This window comes from Cheilinus undulatus, linkage group 15 (genome assembly GCF_018320785.1).
Source record: "Cheilinus undulatus linkage group 15, ASM1832078v1, whole genome shotgun sequence".
NCBI lineage: Eukaryota > Metazoa > Chordata > Actinopteri > Labriformes > Labridae > Cheilinus > Cheilinus undulatus.
In genome coordinates, this window is record NC_054879.1 from 42,236,592 (window position 1) to 42,264,477 (window position 27,886).

Sequence of the window (27,886 nt, forward strand, 5' to 3'; positions counted from 1 at the left end):
CCCTTAGGTGCGGCACCCTATTGGTCCTGGTACCATAGCTTGTGCCACACATGAGTTAACAAGAGAAGACAATGCTAAAGTGGTGCTTTAAACAACACTGAGGCTGTTTGATTTCTTTTTGTAATTTCATATTGCTGGATACGTTTCTTATTATGCCCAGCATTATTTCAAATAGGGGACACATTTATCTGTTTTTTTTTTTTTTTTAAGATCTTAAATTCTGGACCTTAGGCCAAGAGTGGGGGCTCTGTCAAACTCTCTGAACACCCCTGGTAATGGGCTTGAATCTCTTAGGTCCTAGCTTGGCTACACAGAGATACAGACCAGCCCACACTGTTGAGAGTAAACAAAACAGAGTCTTATTTGTACCATTTTAAGAAGAGGAGTGATGCCAATGTTTTGTTGGCTTTAATAAATAATGGTGTTATTTTTGACCAAGTCTTTTCTAACCTCTATGGGCCTTTTAATGCAGCTAGACCCCCCACTCCCACCTTTATGGACAGCTTTATATGCTGCTGTAGATTATAATAAAAGTGCATGCTTTTATAACCATGAAATCATATTACTACTGGCTATGCCTCAGTTATAGGGAGTTATAGGGGGATGTATGCACTGTATACTATAATTCACATGTATCCTTGAGTTATTTTCATCAAAACTACAAAAATGTAGATTTTAAATGTGCATTTTTTGTGGTATCTGAACATAAAGAGAAGATGAATGTTCTTAGACTATTAGTTTTGGTATTTTTTTATTAGATTTGTTATAAATAAGAACAGATTATATTCTATACATTTGTTCTTATTGATTTTAATGTCACACCAAGTACTTTAGTGCGTCGATTTCAAGAAAAGGCACGTTGAGGGAGAATAGGAAGAAATACTTTTTAGCTTTTGGTGCTTGGCATGTAAACTACCTCATCAGTCATTTGTTCCTCAGTGCTGCAGTCTTATTTCACGCTCTTTGCCTTGAACAAATTTTTTGGACACTTATGGATAATTTTACTTTTGTCACTGTGTGGACAAACTTTTCCCATGCAATGAGGCTGCTTACATAATAAAGCAGCCGAGGGAAAAGATGTGATTTAGACTTGCAGAGCTGTTTCCCTTGAAGAATAAAATGTAGTCTGACTTCATGAGTTGGCAGACAACACTTATGCCCCTGCATGAACAGACTGTCTGCCTCTCTGCTTCTTGTGGTGAATCCTTGATGACAGCTGAGGCCAGAGAACAGGGAGGAGTTGTGACAGTGGTGTCCTCTAACATTCACATCCTCTGTCAGTGTTTACACATGGTCAGGGAGTGTGATACAGATCAGATTTCCTTCTTAATGCATGACATCAAAGAGCTATTCAATACCAACACAAATGGGTCTATTAGAGGAAATACACATTGTTTTCTTACTTTAATGGAGTGAAACAAGCGATAGGACAAACATCTGATATAAAACACACCATCAAGGCAATGAAAGTCATTTATTTTAAAATATATTGCAAAATTGTCTTTTGTTAATAAACATATAAAGTAAAACTGCATCTCAAACATGAATAAATATACATATAACCCATATTTGTTAGAAGTATCTGCCTCCTGCCATGCTAAAAATGAAAACAAAAACATAGTACAGCATTAGAAAGACATTAATGAATGTGTTAATCGAACAGTCTCCCATAACGACTATCTTCGACTCAGTTGAGTGGATTTGAATAGTAATAAAATGTTCAAATCATTTTGAATAGGCTACATAAAGATTAAAATAAATATTAAATTATACTAATTGAATAAAACTATCTTTTACTGCTATGATTTTATAAAATGTCACAAGTCAAACACTTACACAAAACAGCACTTTACAGAAAGTATTTCTTAATTCACCTCCAACAAAACTTTCCCCCAAACAGGCAAAACAATCTCATTTATGCTGTGGTAAAACCAAAGCAGACCCCCAGGCCCTGTTGTCTTTATTTTCCACAAAAATCTCCAGTTTCAACACCAGTCGAAAAATCCATCCTCCGTCCACTTCCGTTTTCTGCTTTGTTTTGAAATTTACTCTGAATCAGACGGTAATCCAGCCAAAGTTCGGTCGAAGCAGAAAGTCCCGTTGAACAAAGTGGAAACAGCTAAAAGAGGGCATTTTTTTCATCCACTTCTTCATTTCCTCGGCACCGTTTCGTCTTCTCCTGCTCCCCCCGGTCTCCCGAGCCAGCGCGTGAAACAAAATAAAAGCCCTCCTGGGATGGAGATGAATGAAGCTCGCTGCTCGGAGGAAACATCGCGATATGTTCTACTAAAGCCGACATGCGCTTGTAGTTTGTGCCCGGGCTGATGAAAATATCGCCTTGTTTGGTGAAAAGGGAATTCATCTTGCTGGTAAGAGTACAAAAAGCAGCAGTGAGTGCTGCTCTTTCATTTTAGCTCTGTGAAGAAAAGTCTGCCATTATGCCTGCGGTCTAACAGACTCTACACCCCTAAACATCATAGTTAACCTCTAATAAATAAAGATAAGCATTAATAACCTTAAATTACTTAACTTTAAAACCCGAGTGTCTCTTTGGGGCAGAAATAAGGCTCTTCTTATCATTAATTGTTAGCAAACAACAAACTACTTCCTCTCATGTAGGCTAAATATTAGCCTGTACTGAGTGGGCGTGGTCTGATCTGCTTTCATCCAATCAGAGACATGAAATGAGCTCCAGGCTGCCCTGCCTGCTCCAGCAAACATCCACTGAGAGCCTGCATGTTTGAGGACATTACATTTTGGCTTTAATACAACATAGTATATAATTCTGCTGTTAGACTTGTTATATAGATAATTGTTTGGAATTTTCATAGAATTTAAAGTAATGTGCTTGGAATGTTAAGGAATTATTTCCCTAATTTTTAAACTTCACAGAAATCTTTGGTAATGTCTTTGAAATTTTTATGGAATTTGAGGGGATTTTTTGTGTTTTGGAAATCTATTAATTTTAAAGGACATTTTCCAAGACGTGACTTTTAGTGGGAAAAATGATTTTTTTTGTCAAAAAGACTTTCTTAAGAAATATTTTCTCTTGTATTTTGCAGTAAAACGGGTCTAATGTCCTCATATGCAGTCTTCATTTCTGGTTACTGGAGAAAAAAGCAGGACTTAGGTTTAAAACTTATCCTGTCCCACTTGTCCCATAGACGTGGGAGAAACTAAAAATGCATTTCAAACAAAAGCACAGGTCTCAGGAGGTTAATCGGAGTTATTTACACATTGCTTTTATTTACTTTATTTATGTAGCTTAGTCAATCATCTCAAGAGCAAACTATAATTTGGAGACTATCATTCTGGAAAGATTCAACCTCATTAACAGCAACATAAGACTTTAGAAAGCATGTTTTCATTATTATTCTATTAGAATTAACCAGACCCCACTTTGTGAAGTAGAACCTGTGTTTTTCTTTTGCTGAGTAAAGGAAGCATGCTTCTGCTATTTCAAATGAAGGAAACTTCCTTTACTTTACACCAAACTGTTGAACTTGATTCCAGATGCACTAAAAAAACTAACAACAGTTTTACTCAGAAACCCAGAGTTGAACTAATTCAGTGTTTTGTAACCTGTTGTAAACACATATAAACACTATCATGTACTCCTTGGCAATAAAATCTAAATAACCTGAGTTAGGCTCCACAAGTTTACTTGTTTTAAACAAATTATGTGTTTGGAACCTGTAACTTTTTTTAATTGGTTAAAAAAATGATTTGTATTGACTTAAAAATCTAAAACAGATGTTTCAGCTCTATTTTTCTGAGTTGAAAGAAAATGTTTTTAGTTTAAGTTGGCAGCACACAGAAAACTATTTAAGCATTTTTTTTACATTACACTCAAATTATTTGACTATCATCCCTTAATCTGCAGAGTTTTCCCAGAATGCTTTTGGGCAGTTGACACTTTTGCACCATGAGTGAAGTTGCCCACTCAGTTAAAGAGGTTCTGCCTATGTAGGGGGGCAATGATAAAGGGATATTTTGGTATTTTTGATGTATGGCTGTATTACATAGCAGTAGTAGTAGCAGCTAGTGATTTTAGGGAGCATTGCTCCTTTAAGTAGGACTCTCTGGTTGTAGCGGCCACGTAGCTAGGCTATACAGTGTAACAGATGGGAACAAGTTCTCTGCAGATTTTGGTTTAAAAAAATGGGCCACAAAACAATGTTGGCTCAAACATATACACCATTTAAAAAAATTTGAAGCACTTTATTTTTTACCCAGAAAGCCTCTGTGTTTTTGTCGCTATATTCCAGTGCAGGCTTTGGCTACCAGTTATGTGCTCTTGTGTGGGAAAATAGTGATAAAAACACAGAGGCTTTCTGGGTATAGAATAAAATGCTTAAAAAATGTTTGAGAGTGCATACATTTGAGCCAACTTTGTTTCGTTGGACCACTTTTACCAAAAACTCACTGAATTCCAGTGAGAACCTGTACCATCTGTTACGCTTTAGCCCAGCTTCCTGGCAGGTACAACCAGGAAGTCCTTCTTAAAGGAGCAATGCTGACTAAAATCACTGGAGTCTAATACCACTATAGTAGTATATAAATACTGAAGTTTCCTTTAATGTTGAGTGGATGGCTCGCTGAAGTTAATGAGATATGAGCTACTGGATCAGTGGGACACTAACAGCCATTAGTGCCTGTGGTTGCTTAAGTTAGCCTACCTTTGGTGGAACGGTGATTTAAAATGTCTAAAAGATATTTCAGTGAGTAGTTTTTCCATTAACTAGTAGAACACATTTGAAATAAGCTAAATAATTTAAAAACTAGTATTTTCAACTTAAAATAAGAAAGTAAGCAGTTATTTGAGCTCACAAGTCAAGTTTAGTTTGCTTGTTATTGCTATGGCAACGTGTTTCCACATTTTGAAAGTAAGCTCAGCTTGTTTTATTTTGCAGTATAATGTGATCTCTAATGACAGAGTGTGAGTAAAATAGACTTTCATTTCCTTGTTTTAGGCTTTTCACCATTTTTATGGCTTTATTTGCATTAGAGAAATCTCCATACTTTTAATATTCTAAATAATAACAATTATTATTACTTCCTTTTATTGGTATTGTTATTTATTATTATTTATTATTTATTATTATTTTTTTATTATTATCATTTTTATTATTATTATTATTATTATTATTAATTGTATTAATATTGTTGTTGTTGTTGTTGTTATTATTATTATTATTATTATTATTATTATTGTTATTATTATTATTATTATTGATATTATTATTATTATTACCACCACTTTTTTCACACATTTATAGCATGAAATATGCCTCTTTTTGCCCTTTAATTTTCATTTGAATCTGTTTATCTATGAGATAAAAATGTCTGATCACAATTTTCTGGACTTCCTGCATTATTGATGAATTATTACCTTATCTCTTTAAAGCTAATTGCATCACAGTTTGTGAGACCTTTATACAACCAACAAGATCAATTGTTTCCCTAAAAAACTTTTTTATATAATCTGAAAAAAAATATTTTCAAATGCTCTCCACTGGATTATCAGTTGCCAAAAACGTCTGATGTGATACAAAAATATGTGAAATGTCAGTATTCTGGTTTTATTTTACATTTAGATTTTGATAGAATGATTTATAAACACCAAAGAGAATTTTTTGGCTCTCATTTGAGACATCAGGCTGTACAGGGTTAGATTTCAGAACAAAAATGAACGCATCTTTTATCTGATTCCATCACATTTCCTCCAGGACTCCTCAGTCTGACCAGAGGTTTGTTTTTGAGCATGAAGCTGCAGATGCAGAGATGAAGGAGAGAGCTGCTCTCAGGGTTAAAATGGCCGCCATCCATTGAACACTGAGCTGATTTGTAGCCTGTGTTGTAGCAGCTCACTGGCCAAAATCCATGAATGAAATCCACTCATAAACTGTGGTAGGGAAATACTTCCCTGCTGAGACACTTTGACTTCACTGGCTGGAACTTCTCTTTTTTATTAATGTGCACTGATTTTATTTTCTTGGATGATTTCTGCGTCAATAATTGAATCTGCTCTCCTAAATCCAAAAATGTATCATGTTATAAAATGTGAACACAGTGGGCTTTTTAAAAAAACTCCCCCCAACCATTACAGATTGGTGCTGCTCGGTTTGAAATGTGTTCCTTGGATTTGGAATGCAAATGCTTTGTTCACGAGGAGGAGGGATCAGCGAGGAGTCTGAAAGCGACGAGTTTTTGATTAATGAGCTTTGAAATGGCTCTCCAGGAGCAATAAAGGATGAACTGCGCTCTCTCTCTCTCTCCCACCCTCTCTCTCTCTCACACTCACTCACTCACACGCACTTATACGCGCGTGCAGCGTTGCATCATCCCCAATGTCAAAGCAGATTTTTCTTATTTTGCTTTTATTGTCACCAATCTGCTCGGCCTCCCCCATCAGTAAATGAAAGGAGCGATTTTTCATCTGGCACTGCTTTAATTTATTAGAAAATATTTGGAAGCTCCCTCTCAGTGTGTGCTGATCAATTAGACAGCTCTGATTAGGCTTCAGTGTGCAGGAAAATGCAGCTCAGTGTAAAATAATAATAACAGGGAGCTCATAGACTCCCTCATATTCCAATAAAGCATCAATAACGCACAGAGGGTTTTATTCCGCTGAAATGCACTTTGCATTGGAAGCATGGAGCTGTCTGATGAGTTTCAGATATCCTGGTGTCTAATTATTGATCGCCTGTGCCCGTTTGGACTGTACAGTAGAGCTGTGGAGTCAATAATCCTCCTCTGTGCTCTTTCACTCACACTAAATCAGGGCCGTAGTGAGGGATTCTGGGCCCCCAGGACGAATATTACACAGGGCCCCCCTTAACCTGCTAGCCAATCAACGAATGCTGCATCATTTCTACACATTCTTTATCTCTATTCTATTTTATGTTTGTTTTCTTGTTTGTTTATTTTCTCTGCTCAATTTTTTCTTTTCTTTTTCTCAGTTTGTTGTCTCTTTTAATGTTTATTATATGTAAATAATTTTGTAAATCAGCACCACAACTTGCTACCCATTTATCTGTCTGTTAGCAAATATTTGTTTGTGTGCACTTATTGGTGAAAAAAAATATACTTGTAGCATTTAAGGTAAAACTATAATTTTTTCAATAAATCAAAAAACATATATATATATATATATATAAGGAAAAAATATATATAAAAAATATTTATATATTGCATTTAATGTAAAATTACAATTTTTAAAAAATAAATTAAAAAACATATATATAAGAAAAATATATATTTAAATAAATATATATTTATATATTGTATTTAATGTGAAATTGTTAAAAAAAACATATATAAGAAAAAATGTATTAAAATAAATATATATATTTATTGCATTTAATGTAAAATTATAAATTTTTAAATAAATTAAAAAATATATATAAGAAAAAAATTAAATAAATTTATATTTATATTTTATATATTTTTTTTATATATTTTATATTTATAAATTAGAAAACTTTAAAATAGATTTAAAAAACATATATAAGAAAAAATATATTAAAATAAATACATATTTACATATTGCATTTAATGTAAAGTAATACAATTTTAAATAAACTAAAAATCATGCATATATATATATATATATATATGCATTTTAATGTATTTTTGAATCACATTTTCCCCTTTTATAAGCAACAATTTTATTATGGTAAAATAAATTTTACTTGCATTATTTTGCAGTTCTGGACATTTGGACATTACTAAGGGAGGAGCAGGGCCCCTAGTATTATTTTACTCTATTTAATATAAATTTCAGTCTGCTGACTGATTCAGTTTGTCACTTTTGATTCAATAATCACACTAATTACTTAGAAAAAAATCAATAAAAACAAATACTTCATTGCAGGCTTCTCCAGGGCCCCTCCCTACTGTGGGCCCAGATAAGCAGCACCCCTTTCCCCCCTGTGCTACTCCCATGACTGAATGAAGGAGGATCTGCAGGGTTCCTGCAAAAATCAACCAAATGCAATCCCAAATACAAGTTTGAGCACTTTATTTACAAAATGTTAAACACAATAAAATATAACATTTCAATATCATTAGGGGGTTCGTAAATTTATGGGTATCCAACTGAACAGAATAACAATGAGAGACAAATCAAAAATAGCAATGGACTACACGAAATGACATGCTGGTGTGTATAATATTTCATACTTCGATAGTCTACGTTTTGCTTAAGGTTTGACACAGATATGGACATGTAATGGTGTTTATACACTATCAAATGCCCCATTTATGCCAGATTTACAATTCAAAAAAATGCTCATTTTTGACAATACACAGCGAGTCATTGCATTTTCCAAAACCCTGTTTTACCAACACTGTTTTCCAAGTGCACTGATGTGTCCAGTCTTACAAAAAAATCCACATTTATACGTATAAATACTCGCATATAAACGATAAATAATGTGCAATACAAAAGTTATTAAATAATAAATAGGGCTAATATGCTAGGAGGAGATTATGCCAAAATAAAGGTAAATAAATAATGCCCGTGAGGAGAAACAGACAGAACATTTCCCTAAAAGTCCTTCCTCTAAACATGAGCTTCTACTTTTGTGATCTACTAGACTTACCTTCAAGTAACGCCATGAAATAGTCAATCAAAACCTGCGCATTGCACTTGTAAAAATAAAGACAAAGTGTTATTGACAACCAGACTGCGTCTGCGCAAAGATTCAAGAGAATGGACAAAGCTGTATTATTTAGAAAAGAATGACACAATAGCATTAATAGTAATATCAATAATACTGGAATAATACACACGACTCGCTTGGAGTGTAGTTATTAGACTAGTGAGGTAATAAAAAGAGCGCAACATAATTTGGCACACACTTACGCACGCACGCACACGCACGCACACACAGGAACCACATATTACAAATGCGTGAGTTTAGGCGCTTCCTGAATCCTTCCCTGAGACGCTTGGTGAGAGGTGAGGTCTGTGTACGTGGGGTGGGGATCACACGGTCCGTGGTGGTGGTTTCCCGGGATCTGAGCGGCACAGCTGTAGTCCACGCTGGTGGATGACGGGTGGGGAAGGTGGCCCAGGTTGAACATGGGGCCAGAGGCTGGCATGGAATCAACAAAATTCCCCCCCACGTAAACGGGGCTGCCTTGCAAATTGGCGTTGGCGAAGCCGCCGTTGCTCTGCATGCCGTGGTGTTCGTACTCAGAGCCCGGGTACCTCTTCTGCTGCGGGATGCAGCCACCCAAGGGCGCCGTGTACGCAGCCAATCCGTACATGTTCTGCTGGGGTTTGGCGAAGGACGGGGGCGAGGGCGCGTCATAGCTGAGGCTGTTTTGGAGCTGGCCAGAGTATCCAATGTGATTTGGGCCGCTCAGCGGTGGGCTCCTATCAGGGGAGTGCCCCAGGGGAGAGTGCGCGAGCCCCTTAGATTTCTGGTCCTTTTTGTATTTCATCCTCCGGTTTTGAAACCAGATCTTGATTTGGCGCTCGGTGAGGTTCAACAGATTGGCCATTTCCACTCTCCGAGGGCGACACAGGTAGCGGTTAAAGTGAAACTCCTTCTCCAGCTCCACCAGCTGCGCGCTGGTGTAGGCAGTTCTCACCCGTTTGGATGCTGGACCCGGTGGGCTCTTCTCATCACTCACCTCTCCACCTGTAGAGGAAAAGAACCGCCACTTTAGCGCCTAATAACACTTAGATATAAGAACAATAAGACCCAGTCCACCCCACCCCCCCACACACTCACAGGGGTCTCCATCATGATCTCTACCTGCAGCCGCGCAGTTGTTGCCCTTCTGTTTGGCGTTCTGTCGCGTCTCCTTCATCCACGGGAAGATCTGCTTGGTGAGAGCCGGCGTGGCCGAGCTGGATCCGCTGCTGGATGGAGATTTCTTTTTGTTTGATGTAGATCCGTTGGAGCTCGGGGAGGATGCGGACAGCGGAGGCCCCTGCTGCTCTCCGATGCTGGTAGCCTGGCTGTTGCTGTTGCTTTGAGTGCCGCTTTGACGCATGCAGTCCCCGTTCAGGTCACTGTCTTTGAGGGTCGGGGGCCTGACAGAAGAGGTCTGGATGGGGCACACTGAACTCTGGTAGTCACCCTCCATGTTGGAGGCGTTGTACTGAGCAGGGCCATAGTTGTAGGAGTCAGGTTTGGGGTAGGTGTAACCTCCAAAAAGTCCAGCGTTATCGTAGTAGGTTGCTTTCTGCATTTTGGGGATTCAAAGCCAATAAGCCAGAGCGACTGGATCCAATGGCATTGATGGGGTTTATTCACGTGATTGGTGCTTCCCAGCGTTGCTCCAGTCTGTGACCTGCACAGAGAAATACACCAGACTCATGAATAAGGCCTGCACTCATTGGAGCTGCAGCTTCCTCCACATTTGGGCTGATTTGGCCAGAATTTCTCACTTAAATAGTAAAAATCAGTGTTGATACTTGTTTGGAAACAGAAATGGAAGCCCAGTGCATTGAATGATGGGTAATTTCTTATGTAGTAATCAAACAATTCCAGTCAAACTCATGCGTAAAGTCTAAATTGTACACCTATAAGCAATGTTTTGTTTTTGCGCAATCTAGACAGTTGCGCAGGAGTTTGGCTGCAATTTTTCTGGACATGTAATCCTCTTCACCTTACCTTTCTTATGATATCAGCTTTGGCACTATTTGATATCACACTAGAGCAAAAAAAAAAGCGACACTGGACCGTTTTTAGGCGCGTGGTATGGAAATAAATAGAAATATTGAACATTTTGGCAGTCTTCCTCCACATTTGGGCTGATTTGGCCTGAATTCTCACTTTGATAGTAAAAATTAATGTTGATACTTGTTTGGAAACAGAAATGGAAGCCCAGTGCATTGAATGATGGGTAATTTCTTATGTGTAGTGATCAAACAATTCCAGGCAAACTCATGCGTAAAGTCTAAATTGTACACCTATAAGCAATGTTTTGTTTTTGCGCAATCTAGACAGTTGCGCAGGAGTTTGGCTGCAGTTTTTCTGGACATGTAATCCTCTTCACCTTACCTTATGATATCAGCTTTGGCACTATTTGATATCACACTAGAGAAAAATAAGCGACACTGGATCGTTTTAAGACATCTTGGCAGTCTTCCTCCACATTAAAGCACCAAACCTGCTTGACTACAACTAAACCAAATCTCTACCATAAAGCCCTAACGCCTTCTAAAGGCTACAGAGCAGCCATTGATTTAGAGATCACCACAGTGACGCACATCCCAGCTCCAGATTTAGGCTGCAGTGTGACTCATTTCTGGCACAAAACAGTTAAAGTTTAACTTTCACTTAAAGGACCCTCTGGGAGGCTTTAGGTCCCTCAAAAATCAGCTGAATCAGCATTTGACACACGCACACACACACACACTCACACACACACAATACCCTTTTCACTAATCACCAGGCCTGACAAAGCCCGTCATGCATTGTTCCCTGTAGCAGAAATATAGCCCACCAAGGCCGTGCGCGCATGACTTTGGATCTCATGTTTACGCACAAGAGAAACCCAAAACTGATCTCCTCTTCTGATTGTTATTAATGTTTATATATGAGTGGTGTAGAGAGAGAGGGGTGTGTGTGGTGTTGGTTTGTTTAGGGAGGTGTGTGTGTGTGTGTGGGGGGGGGGGGGGGGGGGTGTTAGGGGGGGGTTGGGGTTAGATATGATATTATATTTCCCCTATGCACAAACGTAAACTCCTTTTTGTCTGTTTTCTGCCCCTGATGCTTTCAGATTTTTCTTTTTTTAATCTCCAGGCCAACTTAAAAATAAAAGTCTAGATCTGTACAATTTAGAAAACCTGATATTTCTAAAATCAGCAACATTTGAACTATGGGCTCTAACGTGAAGACGCGCGTCACCGTTTGTAACCCAACAGAAATATCAAAGGGGCCTGTACTGTATGCTGGTGGCTCGAGGAGGTGCAATCCGCGCTGTGCATAACAATTGCACCTGTCAGTGCGGACCGCGGGGCAGAATTTATGACCGCAAATGTTATGGTTGTAAACGGCCTGAGAGAGGAATGAAAAGCAAAACACTCCTCGGGAACTCGCGGCCCTCAGAAGTGTAAAACTAGGCGTAGGAGGAAGGCAAGGGAAAGAATTTCATACTCGGCGGCTTCTCCTCTTATAGAGGCTCGGGTTATAAATGATGCCTCCAGTCTGGCTGCGCGAGAGGCTGCAGAGAGAACACGGAGAGGAGAGGCTGGAGGTATTTTTCTGTTTAGGAGGCGCAGAACAATGGCGTTGCGCATTACTGGATCCGCGCGTAAAATATCGAAAATGTGAGACGATATGGATAAAATCCTCTGTTCTGTAATTTGCATGCTCTTCACTCATGTTATAACAATTTAAACAAAACTAATATAATTTTTAAATGTTTCTTTCCAGTAGAAAAACACACGTAAACATGTGTTGTATTCTGCTTTAATTGTGTGCTGCGTAAAAACTGCACATAGTGGGAGCGGCCTGCGCCAAAATGACGCGTACAGGCCAAGTTAAAGTCATTCCTCATGTCTGCTGTGGTGATTTAAGCCTTGTGTGGAACTCTGTGAGCGTTAATATGTAGCCTAATAACAAATCACCCTTTCACCTTGTTAGCAGTTGGCTGTGCTGTTCACTCCCTTCATTAAAGAAATGTTACTCACCGAAATCTGCGTAAATCTCCTTTATGTCCCTCACGCATTCATCACTGCTCCCACCTCGACCTGCGGGAGAAATTACACACATTTTGTCCACGTTAATGCGATTCTTTATGTGGAAAACCAACCAAGAAATATTTTTTTTTTTTTAGAAAACAGGGGGAAACACTGTGAGGCACAATATTCCAATTTTAGCCAAATTTAGGTCTAAAAATATTATTATAAATATTCCTATGCATTTTGAATTTATCCGGCTAATTTTGAGGGTTGTTCCTGCTATGACCACACTTTTTAATCTCTGCCTGAGAAAAAAAAAAAAAAAAAAAAAGTCCTTCATGCGCACTTTTTCCACAAAGAGCCAGCTCAAATATTTAGCAGTCATAAGCTTTTTTGGTGACCTCTGGGTCATTCAGCATTTAGTCAAAGTTTAATGAACAACGAGCAGTTTGGCTTCAAGAAGACCCCCAAATAAATCCAAAGCAGCTTTTCTGCGCCGACTTTATCCAGGAGAAGAAGCTCGAGCGACGGCAAGGAAGCCGGAATTAAAAATAGGACGTTTTTTTTTTTTTTTTCATTAAGCGTAAAATCTTTTTGTGTTTGAGGGTTTTAAAAGGCCACGCTGGTTTCAAATTCCTTCATTGTGGATTATTCGTGAAAAGTGGTCGATAATATTCGCCTGAAGTGCTTTTAAACACACTGGGTTACTAGTAGCAGACATGCTCCTCTTTTCACACAGCAGTGTTTTTCGCCTACGCGCTGTTACGGTAAGTTTGCTTCACACAATGGGCCGGAGTCAGAGTCGAGTGTTATTATGTCTTGTGTTTCTCATGCTAAGACCTTCAAACTCTGCTTAGATCGTGCACAAATCCACGTTAAAACGTGCGTAAAAAGGCGAAAAAATGTTTGAAATATCCAAGATTTACGCGCAGTGGATGCATGTGTTAGAATGTAATAAATGTAGGAAAATATGTTGTAAAATGGAAGGAGAAAATCTGGGCTTTTGTAAAAATGTGAGAGAATTTCTTTCATCTTATTTAAAAGAACGTTTTTTTTATTTGGATGAAAATTACGCACAAGCGAGAAGTACACAAATGTTGTGCACCTTAATTCAACTTTAATCCACAGTGAAACAGGAAGGAAGATTTTCCCAAAATATGCGCAAAATGTAGAATAAAGCCTGATATTATGGAGGGAATAAACTAATATTGAAATATGTTCAAATAAGCTAAATCAAAGTAATCCAAAACGCATCAAAATCGAAGTCTTCTGCTCATAATCCATTCCGGTAATCCTTCAAAAGCATCAAATAAGAATTCATGTATAATATAAAGTCTCAGGTTAACAAAGCCATACAGCAGAAACCACATAAATCACGGCAAACGCCACGGTGACGATAAGACAACAAATTAATGTGATTTACGATCCAAGAGTGAAAAAGAAAAAAAGTTCCTCTCTCTTACTTCTTCCTCTGGTCGTAAAAGCAGCTGAAAAGAGCGCAGGGCGCAATCTGTCGATAATATTTGAACTTAAAAAAAATATATAAATTATGAATGTGCTTTCGAGGAGGTAGCTGTGGACTCCATATATCCGGCACAGAGAGCGACATTAACAAGCATCACCTCCATGAGTGGAATAAATCACACATATTCCCTCGCATTATATTAACCCGTGGTTAAAGGTTGCTTTGTGCCATGCAGTTTCTTACCTGTGAATCAATTCATCATAAAGCAGCTTCCCTCTCAGTCTCCTTCCTTTTCCACGCAGTCTCTAGAATAAATCCTTCACCCCTTTGTCTGTACACAATGCTGTCCTAAACCTGATCTTGCTGTTTTTCAGACATTTCCATATACCAGTGGAGACAGTATTCCCGAAAGAATGGAAGGACTCGCATTCAACTACCAATAAAAAGCGAACAAGGTATCCTTATTCCAGAAAAAAAAAATCCCTGGCAATCAATCACCCATTGGAATATGGAGGAATTCACAGCCCGGATAGGCCCTGCACGGATTTGGAGCTATGGGTAGATTTTTTTAAAGGTGTTTCGGAAGCTTTGTGATGACAAATAAAGGAGGCTGCTGGAAGATACAAGCATATTTGTTCACGTGATTGTTCCTCTTCTTCACTGAGCCTTACCTCACCAATCCATTCTGATAAAGGGTGGCGTTTATTTCCTCATCTGAGCTGTGTGAAAAGGCTTCACTGCCTATTTCTTTTCATCATGAGCACTTTGAGCGCGCGTGCACTTCAGTATTTAACACAAGCATTATATGTTTAAGTTATTTTTAAAATAGTCATGAAGAATATTAGACTCTTGCAGCAGTGGCTGCAACCACTGTGCACTGTTTCCATGCGTATTTTGGAGATTTTTACGCGTAAAATCAGCTCTAAATTTGGCTATTTTTTCCATTTAAAAAGAAACTGTTTAGAATTTTACTTGAAATGTTGCATCTTGGGCTTAAAGAATCCTCATTCATGAGCTTTGGACACTATTGCATAAAAATACCGTTCTATTTTATATTGAGGATCTTCAACCGGTGTGGGATGATCTTTTAAAAATGATTTATGTGCATTTTCCCTCCATCTGGGACTGGATTGTATTCAAATAAAGCACATTATCATCTTTTGTTTGTTGTGTCTGTCCTCACACACAAAGAAGCAGCAAAGGGACACATATTCTTTGTTTCCAGAGTCAGATCAGGAGCAAAAGACGTAAAAAAAACGGGATCAGATCGGTTTGGAAAATAAAAAGGTTTTTAAAAAGACAATAATAGATTGCAAGAAGAAGATTTGGAGGCAGGGAGAGCGTCGGCTGGGTTATCTTTGCTGTAAAGAAGATGAAGAAGCAGAAGGAGAAGAAGGGATGCAGGGCTGGTAGCGTCGCAGCATATGTTCAGAGGGTAATAAAAGTGAAAGATTTACAGTTTTCGGCCGGCCCCCCAACAGCCTCGCACCCTTTCAGGAATTACTGGGAATGATTTACAAGCAGGCAAGAGTATCAGGCTGCTCAAAAACTTCCAGGGATTCTTCAAAATAAGAACCAAATCTGCTCCAAAATAGCAATAAAAGCTGCAGAAATCCACAGCCATCCAAAACAGAAATTACGCATTAAACTACTGTTTATTTATGTTGGGAAATTAGTGCTTTAAACAAGTCTACAAGTCAGAAAAGACACATTTATAATCAAATGATGTTGATTTTATAAACTACTTTCCTTTTATATCTATTTTCTTTATGCATTTGTTTAAAATGACTCAAAAATTCTGGGCCCATTGGAGGGGCCACCCTGGTCTGAATGAATCCAAACGCGCATTTATTCCGAGCGAGCATCCATAAATACATGTCACTGCCCTTTACTTTTTACCATCTATCCTATCAATCCCTTTAACCACATTTTACGCAGCGCACCAGCCTCCTAAAATCCCGCTTTTCTGACACATGAAATCAAAAATAAGACGTGCATTCTGCGCGTAACCGCAGCCTACAGCGCACACATCAAAAGCTCGTAATTCATCAAATATCTCGACATTTGATATCGTCATTTTGCAGCTCAGGCAACATGAAAAATGCTGAAATATTTACCTACCCAAGCATCCATCGGTTCGGATGTGTCGCTAAAGTGCCGGGGCTGCACGCTCGCGCCGGGTATCGGATATTATTTTCTTGGGGGATCTCTTCAGTTTTCAAGTCTGATAGAGTCCTCGCGATTAATGACGACGCCGTGTTTCTAGGGGGACGTGCTGCATTAATTATTTAGACAATCACGTGGTCGGGAGAATGGAGAGCGCAGTGGTATAGTCTCCGGATTAGATCTGTGAATGCAGACAGCAGCACTTTAATATATCTTTAGGGGGGTTCGTCTGGCTCCGAGAGGCTTCTGCGAGAAAACAGCTGGAAATCAAATATGGCCGGATGGAGAGCGACGACGGTGTATTCCTGCAACTGGGTGCAGTGTCATTGAAAATGGCACTGCCTTTGGCTCCCATTTATTGCCGTTCAGACATGTAGGTCAGTGTGGCTGCACGCGGGATGCTGGAGGAGGCTGATCTGACCTGATAATGGCCGGGGAAACTGGTTTATGATGAATTTCACCTCAAATTTTGCTTTAATACCAAAAATAACGGTTATAAGGAGTGATGTTAAAGCACTTAGAAACACTAAATCATCTGAGTATGTAAACCCTGAGCACTAGAGGCACCCTCTAACTTCTAATAAGACATATTAGGGAGGATATTAAGTGTCCAATTGTGCCAACAGCCCCCCCTTTCACTCCATCTCCTCTTCAGCATCTTTGTGCACATCAGTGATGGCAGCATGCATCACTTTGTCTCAGCATCTCTCTGACTCCATATGACAAACATATACAGTGTGTGCACGCCTTTAACCCCCGCGTGAGCTCAGCTGAGACCACGCATTGGTCAGTGGGGATGAAAACAGCCCTGAGTGACTGAAGATAGTCTTTCCACATGTCCGTTTATGAGCACGTTTGTTTGGATCAGGGCTGATGTGTGTCTGTGTGGAGTGGAGGGTCTTGGGGGGGGGGGGGGGTGTCACTGTTGCAGAGGGTCACATCCAGTGAAGAGAAGGCACGAGAAGCACTATGGGTTTCATATTAAAGCTTTAGTGTAATGTAAGTTTACGCACAAGATTTGTGTGTGCCTACATGCCAAAACAGTGACTGATAAATGTGGCGTAATCTGGTGTTGCTCCAACAACTCTGTTTTTTTTTTTCAACAAAGTTTGAATCTATGTGAGCAGCTCATGTCAGTTGTGTAATAAAAAGTTGTGTAGCAGCTAAATTTACTGATTTGAGTGTTTAAGAAGTTTATTTTAATGAATTAATTTTGGAAAAAACGCACATGAGCGCTCCGTGCGTTTTTACGCATTCACGCGCCTCTCTCCAAAAGAGCTAAAGAGTGGAAAAAAACCGCAAGGTTGGGTAAAAAATAGATAAAATGCATATTTTAGAATAGTTTAATACACGTGATGTGGCAGGAGGGCTATTTTTATGCTGGTAAATGACATGTTTGTCAGGGAGAAAGAGGCTGACTTTGCCCATGCAGCGCACATTTGGTGCATTTGTGGATGTTTTGTGAAAGGGGGCTGTGGGTCCATATGGCCCCACATGCACAAGAAAAATCTCTTTCCCAGCAAAAGTGAGCCTTTTGTGTGCAAAACGAGATCCACTTTGAGTTTTTATACTTTTCGCGTGATTTTAACGCTCTAAAGCCAGAAAATTCTCTTTTTTTTAACTGAAATGTTTGTTTCACTTTCTACTGAAATCCAAAAAAATCAAAATTTCCATAAAATTTAACATTTATATTTTTTTGTAACTCATTTGCTACATTAGGTGTTTTTGGTGACTGATAATCCACTTGAGGGCATTTTTATCATTTATCAGATTGTATTCAGATTTTTTTTTTGTAATTTATTGATCATTTTGATCAGATAGAGGTATCATAAAAGTGTGTATCAAATATGATACAACAGGCTTTAAGGGGTTAAAATACTGCAGTATTTTTTCCAGTCTAGACACTTGAAGTATTCTCTACATCATCAAGAAAAGGCGAAACTGCGAACATTTAAATGCATAATCAGTAGAAATCTTTATTTTTTCCAATATACTTCTCGCATCTCAATGCACAATACAAGGTAGAAAGCATGTACAAAAATAAAACCAAAAAAGATTGCATATTGACATGAGACAAATGCACAATCAGAACCTTTTGGGGGCTTCATGTAAACAGAGGAATTCAAACACTGACTCTTGCTTTAAATGCTTTTCAGAAAAAAAAAAAGCCTCCAAAGTGAAGCTCGCAGCGCCTGGGAGAGAAAATGCTGCCTGTCCGGCGGGTCAGGGGGTGTTGGGGTCAGTCCTTGCGGCTGAAATGTGTCCCCTGGATGAACCTGCTTCTGCTGCTGCTCCTTCTTTGTCGACCTTCGCTTCAAATACCTTTTCAAGCCTCCTCATGGTGTAGAGGAGACCTCCACGTATGCACAAGAAGAGCTCCTGGGCCTTTTTTTTTTTGTGTTTTGTTCCGAGAGACAATGACGGTCTGAAACAAGAAATATCTGCTTTGAAAGCCCCCCTCGGTTTGTCAATGAAAAACTGGAAGATTCCCACATGAACTAAGACTAAAAGTTTGCATACAACCATGCGAATAATGCACAAGAGTTCAAACATATTTTAGATTAATTAAAATTTAACGAATACTTTTTTTTTATTTAATTTGTATGTGTGCGTAAAATTTACACGTTTTAAACAAATAAATAATGACGTAAAAATCATATCAAGAAACAATTGTACTCCTAAAATATTCCGGATGTGATTATTTCCAATATCAGCCTGGTGCCATGCAAGAACAAATGGTGGAGTTTCAGATGGCATGTCCACTGTTTACAAAGGTGTCAGAGAGATTTATAAGGGCACTCAGAGGAGGAATGTTCGGCTTTTTTTGGGAATTATATTTAGAATATAAAAAAATCAAAGCTTCATTGTACAAAATAAATTAAATCAGACGAGTCACAAAGGAGCGTGGAGGAGAAAATCAACGGGATGATTAAGTCATGGAAGAGAAATAGTGCTTCCTTCAAGTATATTTGTGTGGGTTTTGTGCGTAAAAGTGGCGCGTTGTGATAGGAAGAATAAGGTTTTGATTTGAAAGGGTTTCCTGGTTTTTTGATTTTGAGTCCACGTGAGGAGCAGAAACACTTGGGTTAAATCCATGAAATCAGCCGTGGGTGCTCTTTAGATGTGTAAAGTCCCAAAAATGGCGCAAAAAAAAAAAAGGAAAAGAGTTCAAGGATTGTGGGGAGTTTTGGGTGTGAGATCCGAGGAGAAGGAATAAAAATAAAAGGAGGAAAAAGTTTGTTTGATGTTTGCTTTTTGGAGCCTTTCTCTGCAAGAATAAAACAAGAAGGAACCAAACAAAAAATATAAAAACGAAATTAAGCTTCTCACCAGGTTTTCGAGCTCCTTTCTGCAATTACAAATCAGAAAAAGGCGCAACTTTCAAATCTCAGCACTGATTGATTTTCTGACTCTTCAGGCAACACTGTTGGGGTCATTTTTGTTAAATTATAATAATAATAATAATAAATCCTAACAAAAGACATGTCCATGCAAAATTCAGATGCAACCCTTTGTCTTTGTATGTACAGTTCACTGCTGCTCTCCTCCTTTATAACGCTGTGATATCAGTCTGGTTGTCCTTGTGAAGGCTCTGCAGATGGCTGGATCCTGCTGGTGCTGATCTCCCCTTGGTGTTGGGCAGTTTGTGATCTTTCTTCCACTTCATGCGTCTGTTCTGAAACCAGATTTTGATCTGCCTCTCGGACAGGCAGAGCGTGTGGGCGATCTCGATCCTCCGCCGCCTGGTCAGATACCTGTTAAAATGGAACTCCTTCTCTAGCTCCAGAACCTGCTGCCGGGTGTAAGCTGTCCTGGAGCGTTTGGGCTCGGATCCTGTGTAGTCCGGGTTCACTTTTTTTTGGGGGGGGGGGGAGAAAGAGACAAGAGAGAGAGGAGGAAAGAAAAGTCAGCAGGCAGCAGCGTGGAGGCAAAACAACACAGCAAAGAGAGCTCAAAGTTTGAGAATTGACCAGGAAGCTGAATGAGGAAGTGCATGCTGATTTTTAAGTGGATTTAAAGAGATTTAAGCGCCATTACAACCGGTCAATAAGTGTTTTCAGTAGCGTTCAGGCGCTCACCTAGCGGCCTATTTCCTGAGCTATAAAAATTTATGACTTGTGTAATTGGCGAGGCCTTTAAAAGACGCCCATAAATATTACTGAGTGATTTTTAAAGTCAGCTGGAGCTGGAGTAAAGAAGAAGAGGAGGAAGTCTTACCAGTAGTTACATGGACTTTCTTCATCCAGGGGTAAACTACTGCAGGCTGCTTGGCTTGGATCCCATTTTGGCTCTTTGTGTTTTGCTGCTGCCCACAAGTCCGAGGTCCGGACACTTGCACCGGGCCCCCCTGCTCAGCGTGTCCGCCGAAGGGGCTCGTGTGGCCGGATCTGTCGTTAACATGACCCCGCTGTTGCACGCTGGAGTCCGGCACCGTGGTGCAGCTGAAGGGCTGCTCCGTGTAGTTTGACCGGGGGTAGATCCCTGGATGCTGAAAGTCTGAGTCCTGCGATGGGCTGTAGTAGTCCGAGCCCTGCTCAGGTATATAGTTATTTTGTGAATATTCCTCACAAGGAGGAAATTTGGGATCCACATACTTAGAGTTCACCATATACGAACTCATGGCCATTAATTTCTTGAAGGTAGAAAATACTAATTTTTCTCGAGTTGTCTTTTTTTCCTCCCTCCATAAAGCCCTCCTACTTGGTGTCAACTGAATAAAGTTAGCGAACCATGTGACCAGATCGGCCAATGGAGGTGATGCTGGTCCATACACGGGTAAACATACAACTAAAAGCAATTTTATCTGACTTCACATGGACATAAATTAGACCCTGGAGAGAGAAAAATCAAATATTTTCCTGAAACACGTGTGTGCAGGTTTGGGGTTTAAAATGCATGCTTGAAAAACAAGAAAACCTCACATGTCTTCCACCACTTCAGTGCATCATAAAAATAATAAAAACAAACGAATAAATAAAGCATTAGTGTGCACGTGGGTGTCTTATTTACGCTAAAAATGAAATATTCCACTTTGTAGAGGTCTAACTCTCAGGCAGTGTTCAACAGAGGGCAACAAAAGCTACAAAAAAGCCCCACGGCATAAAAGCAACGAATAATGACTGGGGACAATTGATGGACACTGTCTTTGTCAAGAAGGGGTCATCCAAAAGTTACACCAATCTCATCCCTTCATCTGTTCCCATCCCTTTGAGGAAAAAAAAAAGGATCTGTCTCAGGAGCCCATTGGCCAGCAGCAGCAGCAGCAGCAGCAGCCTCTGGGAATCAATAATGTGGAGACACAAACGAGCCACAGGAGGAAAAAAAAGCTGCAGCTGGAGTGTGCTGTGGTTTGGGTTCCTTTGCTAAATCCACTTTATATTTCACTCAAACCTAAACACGAAGTCTCATGATGTTTATTTGAGACACTGTGCGTCAGGTTTCCTCAAAGTCTCTCGAGTTTCAGCAGCGCCCTGAAGTATGAGCTGCCGTCAGGTCATTCATTCATAAAGTGGTACAGTAGGCCTGACACCTGACAGCACAGCGAGCACACGATAAGGAGGTGGGAGGTCAATATATCGAAGTTTTTTCATCGACCATATACTCCCCTAGAATCGAATCTGTGACTCTGGTTTTATCACACAAATTCGGTTCTACAGGGTATATATAGACGACGGCAAGCGAGAGTGGACACTTTTAAAACCATTAAACAGCATTTTATCGTGTAGGACTGCCAAACAGTACTTACAAACGGGGGTAAAAGTTGACCTGGACATAAATATGACAGAAAACTATCTGAAAGAAGTAGGTGCAATGGCTTCCAATCAACAACAGCCTGCTTTTGCTATTTTGTGTCAGTTTTTACTGTATTTTTTCCTGCGTCACATCTTCCTTACTGTCATTTTCTTTGTTTGTATTTCCCTAATGCCTAGTTGTGGGTTTAATATGATTTTTAATGCTTGGTTTGAGTCATAAAAAGGCTCAAAAGTCGTATTGAGACGACGGCAAGCGAGAGTGGAAACTTTAAAAACCATTAAACAGCATTTTATCGTGTAGGACTGCCAAACAATGCTTACAAAAGGAGTGTAAAAGTTCACCTAGACTTAAATATGACAGAAAACTGTCTGAAAGAAGTAGATGCAATGAATTCCAGTCAATAAAAGCCTGCTTTTGTTATTTAGTGTAAGTTTTACTGTATTTTTCCCTGCGTCACATCTTCTTTATAGTCATCTTCTTTCCCTAATGCCTAGCTGTGGGTTTAATATGATTTTTAATGCTTGGTTTTAGTCATAAAAGGCTCAAAAGTCACATTAATATCAGTATTAAAAAAATGCATAAGTAGTGGGCTCGAAAAGGCTGCATATATGCAGTAATAACAGCGAAGATAGCATGCTAAAAATTAGCATTTTTTCAGCAGTTCGTCTTCTTTCCACTTCCATTATTCAAAGCTCAAATTAAGGAAAATTAATACCATTCAAATAATAAAAATAAATGTCACCAACTTAACTTCTAACTTGTAAAAGGTGAGCAAATGTCAAGTAACATGGACAGCAGAGACTCGTTATCCTCACCAGTTAGCTTAAAACACTCCCAACACAGCAGCCCATGGAGGCCACCGAGGTCAAACTAAATCATTTACAAACTTATCAAAAAAGTTCAATTATTTTCAGCCTGCTGACAGCTCAAAGGGTGCAAAAGTTTACCAATCCCCCGTCAGCCATTAACCCAAGCCCCATGAAGGCTACTGAAACTCCCTCTGAAAACAGCTTTACAAAGGAAATAAAGCGGAGAATGGGCTTTTATAAAATTATCATAAACAGCTAGGCTCAATATGTTTTTTTCTTGAAAGACTCATAAGCTATCCATTTTAAATTACCGTAATATAACGCTAGAAACCACGTAGCGCAAGTGGAGTTAAGCAACAAGAGCTCTGAACTCTTAAGGCACAAATGACGCATTTAAATTGCCTAATAAATGCAGCATCAGTTTGAAATATATGGCCTAGGTTTAAACCTTTATGGAGAAATAAAGCCAAGTTGTGTCAGATTTACTAAGTGATAATTTAATGAATGAGTCACACAATTTAAAAAATAAATATCTAGCTGCAGTTAGATTTTCACCTTGTGATTACTATCACTACTGATAAGAGCCAGCAGGCCTTTAAAGGTTAGACTAATCGAGAGTTGTTGTTGTTGTTTTGCTCGATTTTTTTTATTTAGCCTAAATTACTGCCATAGCTGTTCTTTTTATTTTCATTAAAATTACAAAACAAGCATCAAATGTTGGTTTGCATCAACGTTAGTCAAAGAAGGAGTAAAAATTTGTTCTTGCACTTCACATTTGAGGATTAGACAGGCTGACCTGTCTGTCACCTTGCCCTGTAGTCCTTCAGACGGGTCAAAGCCGAGAATCACAACAAAGGAATGATAAAGTCAGCGTTTCCTGACAGACTGTGGAAATCTAAAGGCTAACCAGCTCAGCTAGACTCTATTACCAAAACAATAAGGGGTTTAAGGGTAAAAAAAACTGTAATTTGGCGTTGTGAGGGCTACAGGATAACACGAGGCCTATTTAATCTAATTACACATTTCAGAAAATGCTCGTTTTTTCTACTTCACATGTTAATATTGGAACACAAAACTAAAATAATACATTTGTTTCTGCATGAAATATTATTTCACACAGAGTTTTCGGGTTTAATAATAATTGGCTATCTGCTATAATAATTTAAAGGCCTTCAGATGAAACACCAGGCCTCCGTCGAACAAAGCAGCAAACATTTAAATGGAAAAATAGGACACATTTTTATAACGTCTTAGCTAAAATTCTAGTTTTAGATAATTATTTCAAATCGGTTGAAACGGCTCACATTGTCGAACAAACGAGTTAGTAAGATATAGAATGACTGCCTGGGATTTTTTTTTTTAAATTTGCAGTATAGTTATATTATAATAAACAAGCTTAAAATAGTTAGTACATTCTTCAGTAGTCAGGCGACCACAAGCTAACTCCTGCACCTCCAAACAAACAAGTCCAGTGTCATCCTCTAGCAGCATCATGCAGCAGTAAATAACAAGAAAAACTTTACAACCACCATCCAGAAAGCACTGAACCAGACCAAGCTCACCCACTCTAACAAAATTAACACCATTTAGACACAAACAGCCCATCCTTCAGCTCTGTGTGCTCCTCCTGAAGCACTGTCGCCGCTTTTAGAGGCAGGAAACGCCAAAGCACGAGCACTGAGCGCGTGACATCACACGCCCATAGCACGAGCAGCAGAGTGATAAAAAAAACCCAGCAGCTTACCGCACAGACTCCCACACATGGCACACCGTGAAACAAACACGTCCACGCGAGAAAGGGAAAAAGTCAGCTTGGTAGTGCGGCAGCAGCAGCTTCCACTGCCAATAGAAGCTCTATTCCAACCCCATCTGGACCACCGTACTAATACACAATGAGAATTATATTTTGGCTTGTCAAGTCCCGGGCCATAAAACAAACTTTAATGGCGTCACGTGTTTCCTCGCAGCCACTCAGAGGCGCGCGCAGGCCCATAAATAATCCTCAAAGTTGCACTTACTCAATAACGGCGATTACGCTGATGTGCACGGAGGAAAAAGTCGTAGAAAGGAGGAAGCTGGGGGGGTATAACTGTCGTGAGGGGAATGGGGACAAAGTAGAGAGTGTTAAAAAAAACGCTTTAATTATGGCAGAGCAGAAGCTTATTGCAGCGCTTTAAAACAGCAAAAGCTCTCTTATTGACTATAATAGGTTCACAAACAGTCTTAAAATCAGCCAATTATTTACCAAATCCAATGATACAAGCTCACCTAGATAACACATGAGCAAAGCTGTTAATGTATTTATTCTGAAACGTTTTGACCTTCAATGTGGGTCAAAAACATAAAAAATGCACCACTTATTCACCCTCATTTCCCACATTTTTCTCCCCAGTGAACCTGACACAATAAGACTGATGTCATTCAGTCATCCGGGCCTGTCCCATGATGCACCAGGCCTCCCTCCTCCCCTCCTTTCCTGTGCAAGCTGCAGAGATGATGATGATGTTGAGGTTTGCTTGGCTGCTCCTGCAGGGCAGGTATGATAAATACAGAGGTTTGGCACTCTTTAAATGCATGTCCTCATAAAGAGTTATTTCCCTCGAGATAATTTCAGAGTAAAAGCCTCTATGTGGCCCCATGGGTGTTTAACAGGTGTGTTTAAGGACTTTTGCAAAGGCTTTAATCCCTGTACGTACAGCCCTGTAAGTCTCCTTTCAGACTGCCATCATCATCAGGTCAACATTTCAGCTCAAAAGTACTGCTATTTGTTAAAAGGGTAGAATGAGTGTTAATAAAAATAAATTCAACATCTTATTCTGAAGCTGTATAGGATCTTCCACTGTCCTGACTGCATAACTAAATGCCAATAAGTACTATTTAACTTTTTTTTTTTTTTTTTACCGTAATAAACAACAAAAAAGCGCACGTAATTTGTGAACAAACTCCTTTCCCTTCAGCAACAGGTGGAAATCAATGCAACTCTCCTACTCGCACTTCAATAACCAATTTCAAAGTTGAAACACGTTACGTCACCGGCGCCTCGGCCAATCACAGCGCTCAGTATCCAGCCAGTAAGGCGCTGCTGAGTAGTGAGAGGGAGGCTGACTGCTGGACAACAGCGCCTTCTGCTGGTATTTTTACGACCTCCCCTCTTTGTCCACTGCAAAAAATATCCACGTGCTGATAAGAAATTTAACCTCGCCTTGTTTTATTGAAGTATTCACAGAAATGTGCTCGAAAGAGCTTATTTAGATAGCTGGTAAATCTAACTTTTCGATTACTATTAATTTTAATACGGTAATTAATATTTGGTGGTATTTTTCAGTTCATTAAATGCAATGCTTGGTTCCATTATTCTTTAAAAAAAAACATGAATGAGTCAAGAATAAACAATTTATTATCCTAAGCTTTTCCATTTAAATTAATAATATTTATACGCTATGCTCGATTAATATTTGCTACAATGTCAGTTTGGGGCTATTTTAGGTCATTTTTTAAAAATGCATGGACTTTTATTATTATAATTATTAAGTGCAGAAAGAGTCAAACTTGATTCTCAAAAATTATAGTAAAAAAGTATAGATGCATTTTTTTTAAATCTAGCTTGGAATTAAAAAAATAACACAAATAGTTGCTTTGTTTTAAATTCTCACTACACAATGACGTTTAAGAGTAAGTGTGGCCTACTTTATATGTGGGAGGAGATTTAAGTGAGGGTTATACGAGGGAAGCCTCGTCCATTCATAAAAAATGTTATCTGTTTTAAAGTATGTAGGGCCTGAGGTCACATATTTTTATATATAGAACAAAAAGTCAAACATTTTAATTGTATTACATGATACAATTGTCCGTAAACACCACACATAGGCTGATTTTCCCAGGCTTTAGTGGCTCCTGTGTTGCAGGGTCCATTTTGCCGCATTGCAGTCAGGCTGTAAATACTTTCGCAGCTGCCTGTCAGGCCACAGTGAAATACTGTCTTTGTTCAGTCGGCCCCAGCTTCATGCAGCCAGCTCAACACAAGCTATGAAAACTCTTATTTTAATAGCAAGCTCGTAAATATAAAGCATAAGAAAGCATTTTCATTCTTTGTTAATTATTGTGCATCATTTCAGCAGCTGAAAACATGTAGTGAAAGGTGAGAGAAAATGCAAATTTTCAAGCAAAAAACGCTACATTAATAAAAAATGGAGGTTTTCAGAGATATGTGAGAAGTTTAAGAACATAAAAGTGCATTCTGGAAGGTACAAAGCAGCTGCAGAGTAAAAATGAGGACTTTTTTGTTCAGTACATGGAGCTAATTTCTTATTCTTTTGTCTGCATCATAAACAGTGATCACTATTACAGCTGTTTCTGCAGAAATCTGGAAATCAATTAGCCTTAATGGATATCCTACAATGACGTATTCACAGCCTTCTAATTTCCTAAATAAAACATTTTCTTAAAGGCATATTTCCACTATAACCTGCATTTTCAAGTGTAAAAGCTCCTCATTAGAATCCATCTAGTAACACCTACGATTACCAAATTACCGGGAGCCATCAACCTGCTGCTCATTTACATGACTAATGAAACAGGAAGCTGTCATGCAGACTTCACATGAAGCCATTTTCTGACCAAATCTTACCTAAAGCCCGGAGGTAATCCATGCTGATTCTCTGATCTTTACATCTGCAGTGCATTCTGTCAGAAAAAAAGCTGTGGAAGAGTCAGAGCTGCTGTGAGGATGAAGAGGTCAGACATCTAGAGAAAAGTTGAAACGCTCCTCCATCCTGGCATCCAGCTGAAAAAAAAAGAAGCAGAGCAGTGCTGCAAAATCTGCGCCGACCACACGTTAATGAGCTATTTTTTAAAAGAACACAGACGGTGGAGTATCGGTTTGAACGGTTTACACGCAGAATGCAGAGGGAGGAAAAAAATCGCCTGGGAAATCAGGAAAAGAGCCATGAAGACGTTTGCCTCTCACACATGACCAGTGGCATCCAATGACAGGCGATGGAGGCACATAAAAAGCTCGATTGCCGAGCTGTAAATTGTCCCCTC

General features: G+C 39.1%; 2 protein-coding genes across 3 annotated transcripts; both read right to left on the minus strand.

Annotated features, from left to right (window-relative positions):
• Positions 1 to 8,901: 8,901 nt before the first annotated feature.
• hoxd3a (homeobox D3a) lies at positions 8,902 to 27,584 on the minus strand. 2 transcript variants are annotated; one of them, XM_041807802.1, is made up of 4 exons: positions 27,471 to 27,584; positions 12,659 to 12,718; positions 9,771 to 10,311; positions 8,902 to 9,653 (listed from the first exon to the last, which is right to left on the minus strand). In XM_041807802.1, the coding sequence occupies exons 3-4, from the start codon at positions 10,207 to 10,209 to the stop codon at positions 8,908 to 8,910; spliced, it is 1,185 nt and encodes a 394-aa protein (XP_041663736.1). In that variant the 5' UTR covers positions 10,210 to 10,311; positions 12,659 to 12,718; positions 27,471 to 27,584; the 3' UTR covers positions 8,902 to 8,907. The 2 variants fall into 2 exon arrangements, with proteins under 2 accessions (XP_041663736.1, XP_041663735.1); XM_041807801.1 differs by having other exon boundaries at positions 9,747 to 10,311.
• On the minus strand, positions 18,323 to 21,116 carry hoxd4a (homeobox D4a). Its single transcript, XM_041807803.1, has 2 exons — positions 20,499 to 21,116; positions 18,323 to 20,132 (listed from the first exon to the last, which is right to left on the minus strand). Exons 1-2 carry the CDS (start codon positions 20,905 to 20,907, stop codon positions 19,831 to 19,833), a joined length of 711 nt encoding a protein of 236 aa, XP_041663737.1. The 5' UTR covers positions 20,908 to 21,116; the 3' UTR covers positions 18,323 to 19,830.
• Positions 27,585 to 27,886: the final 302 nt, after the last annotated feature.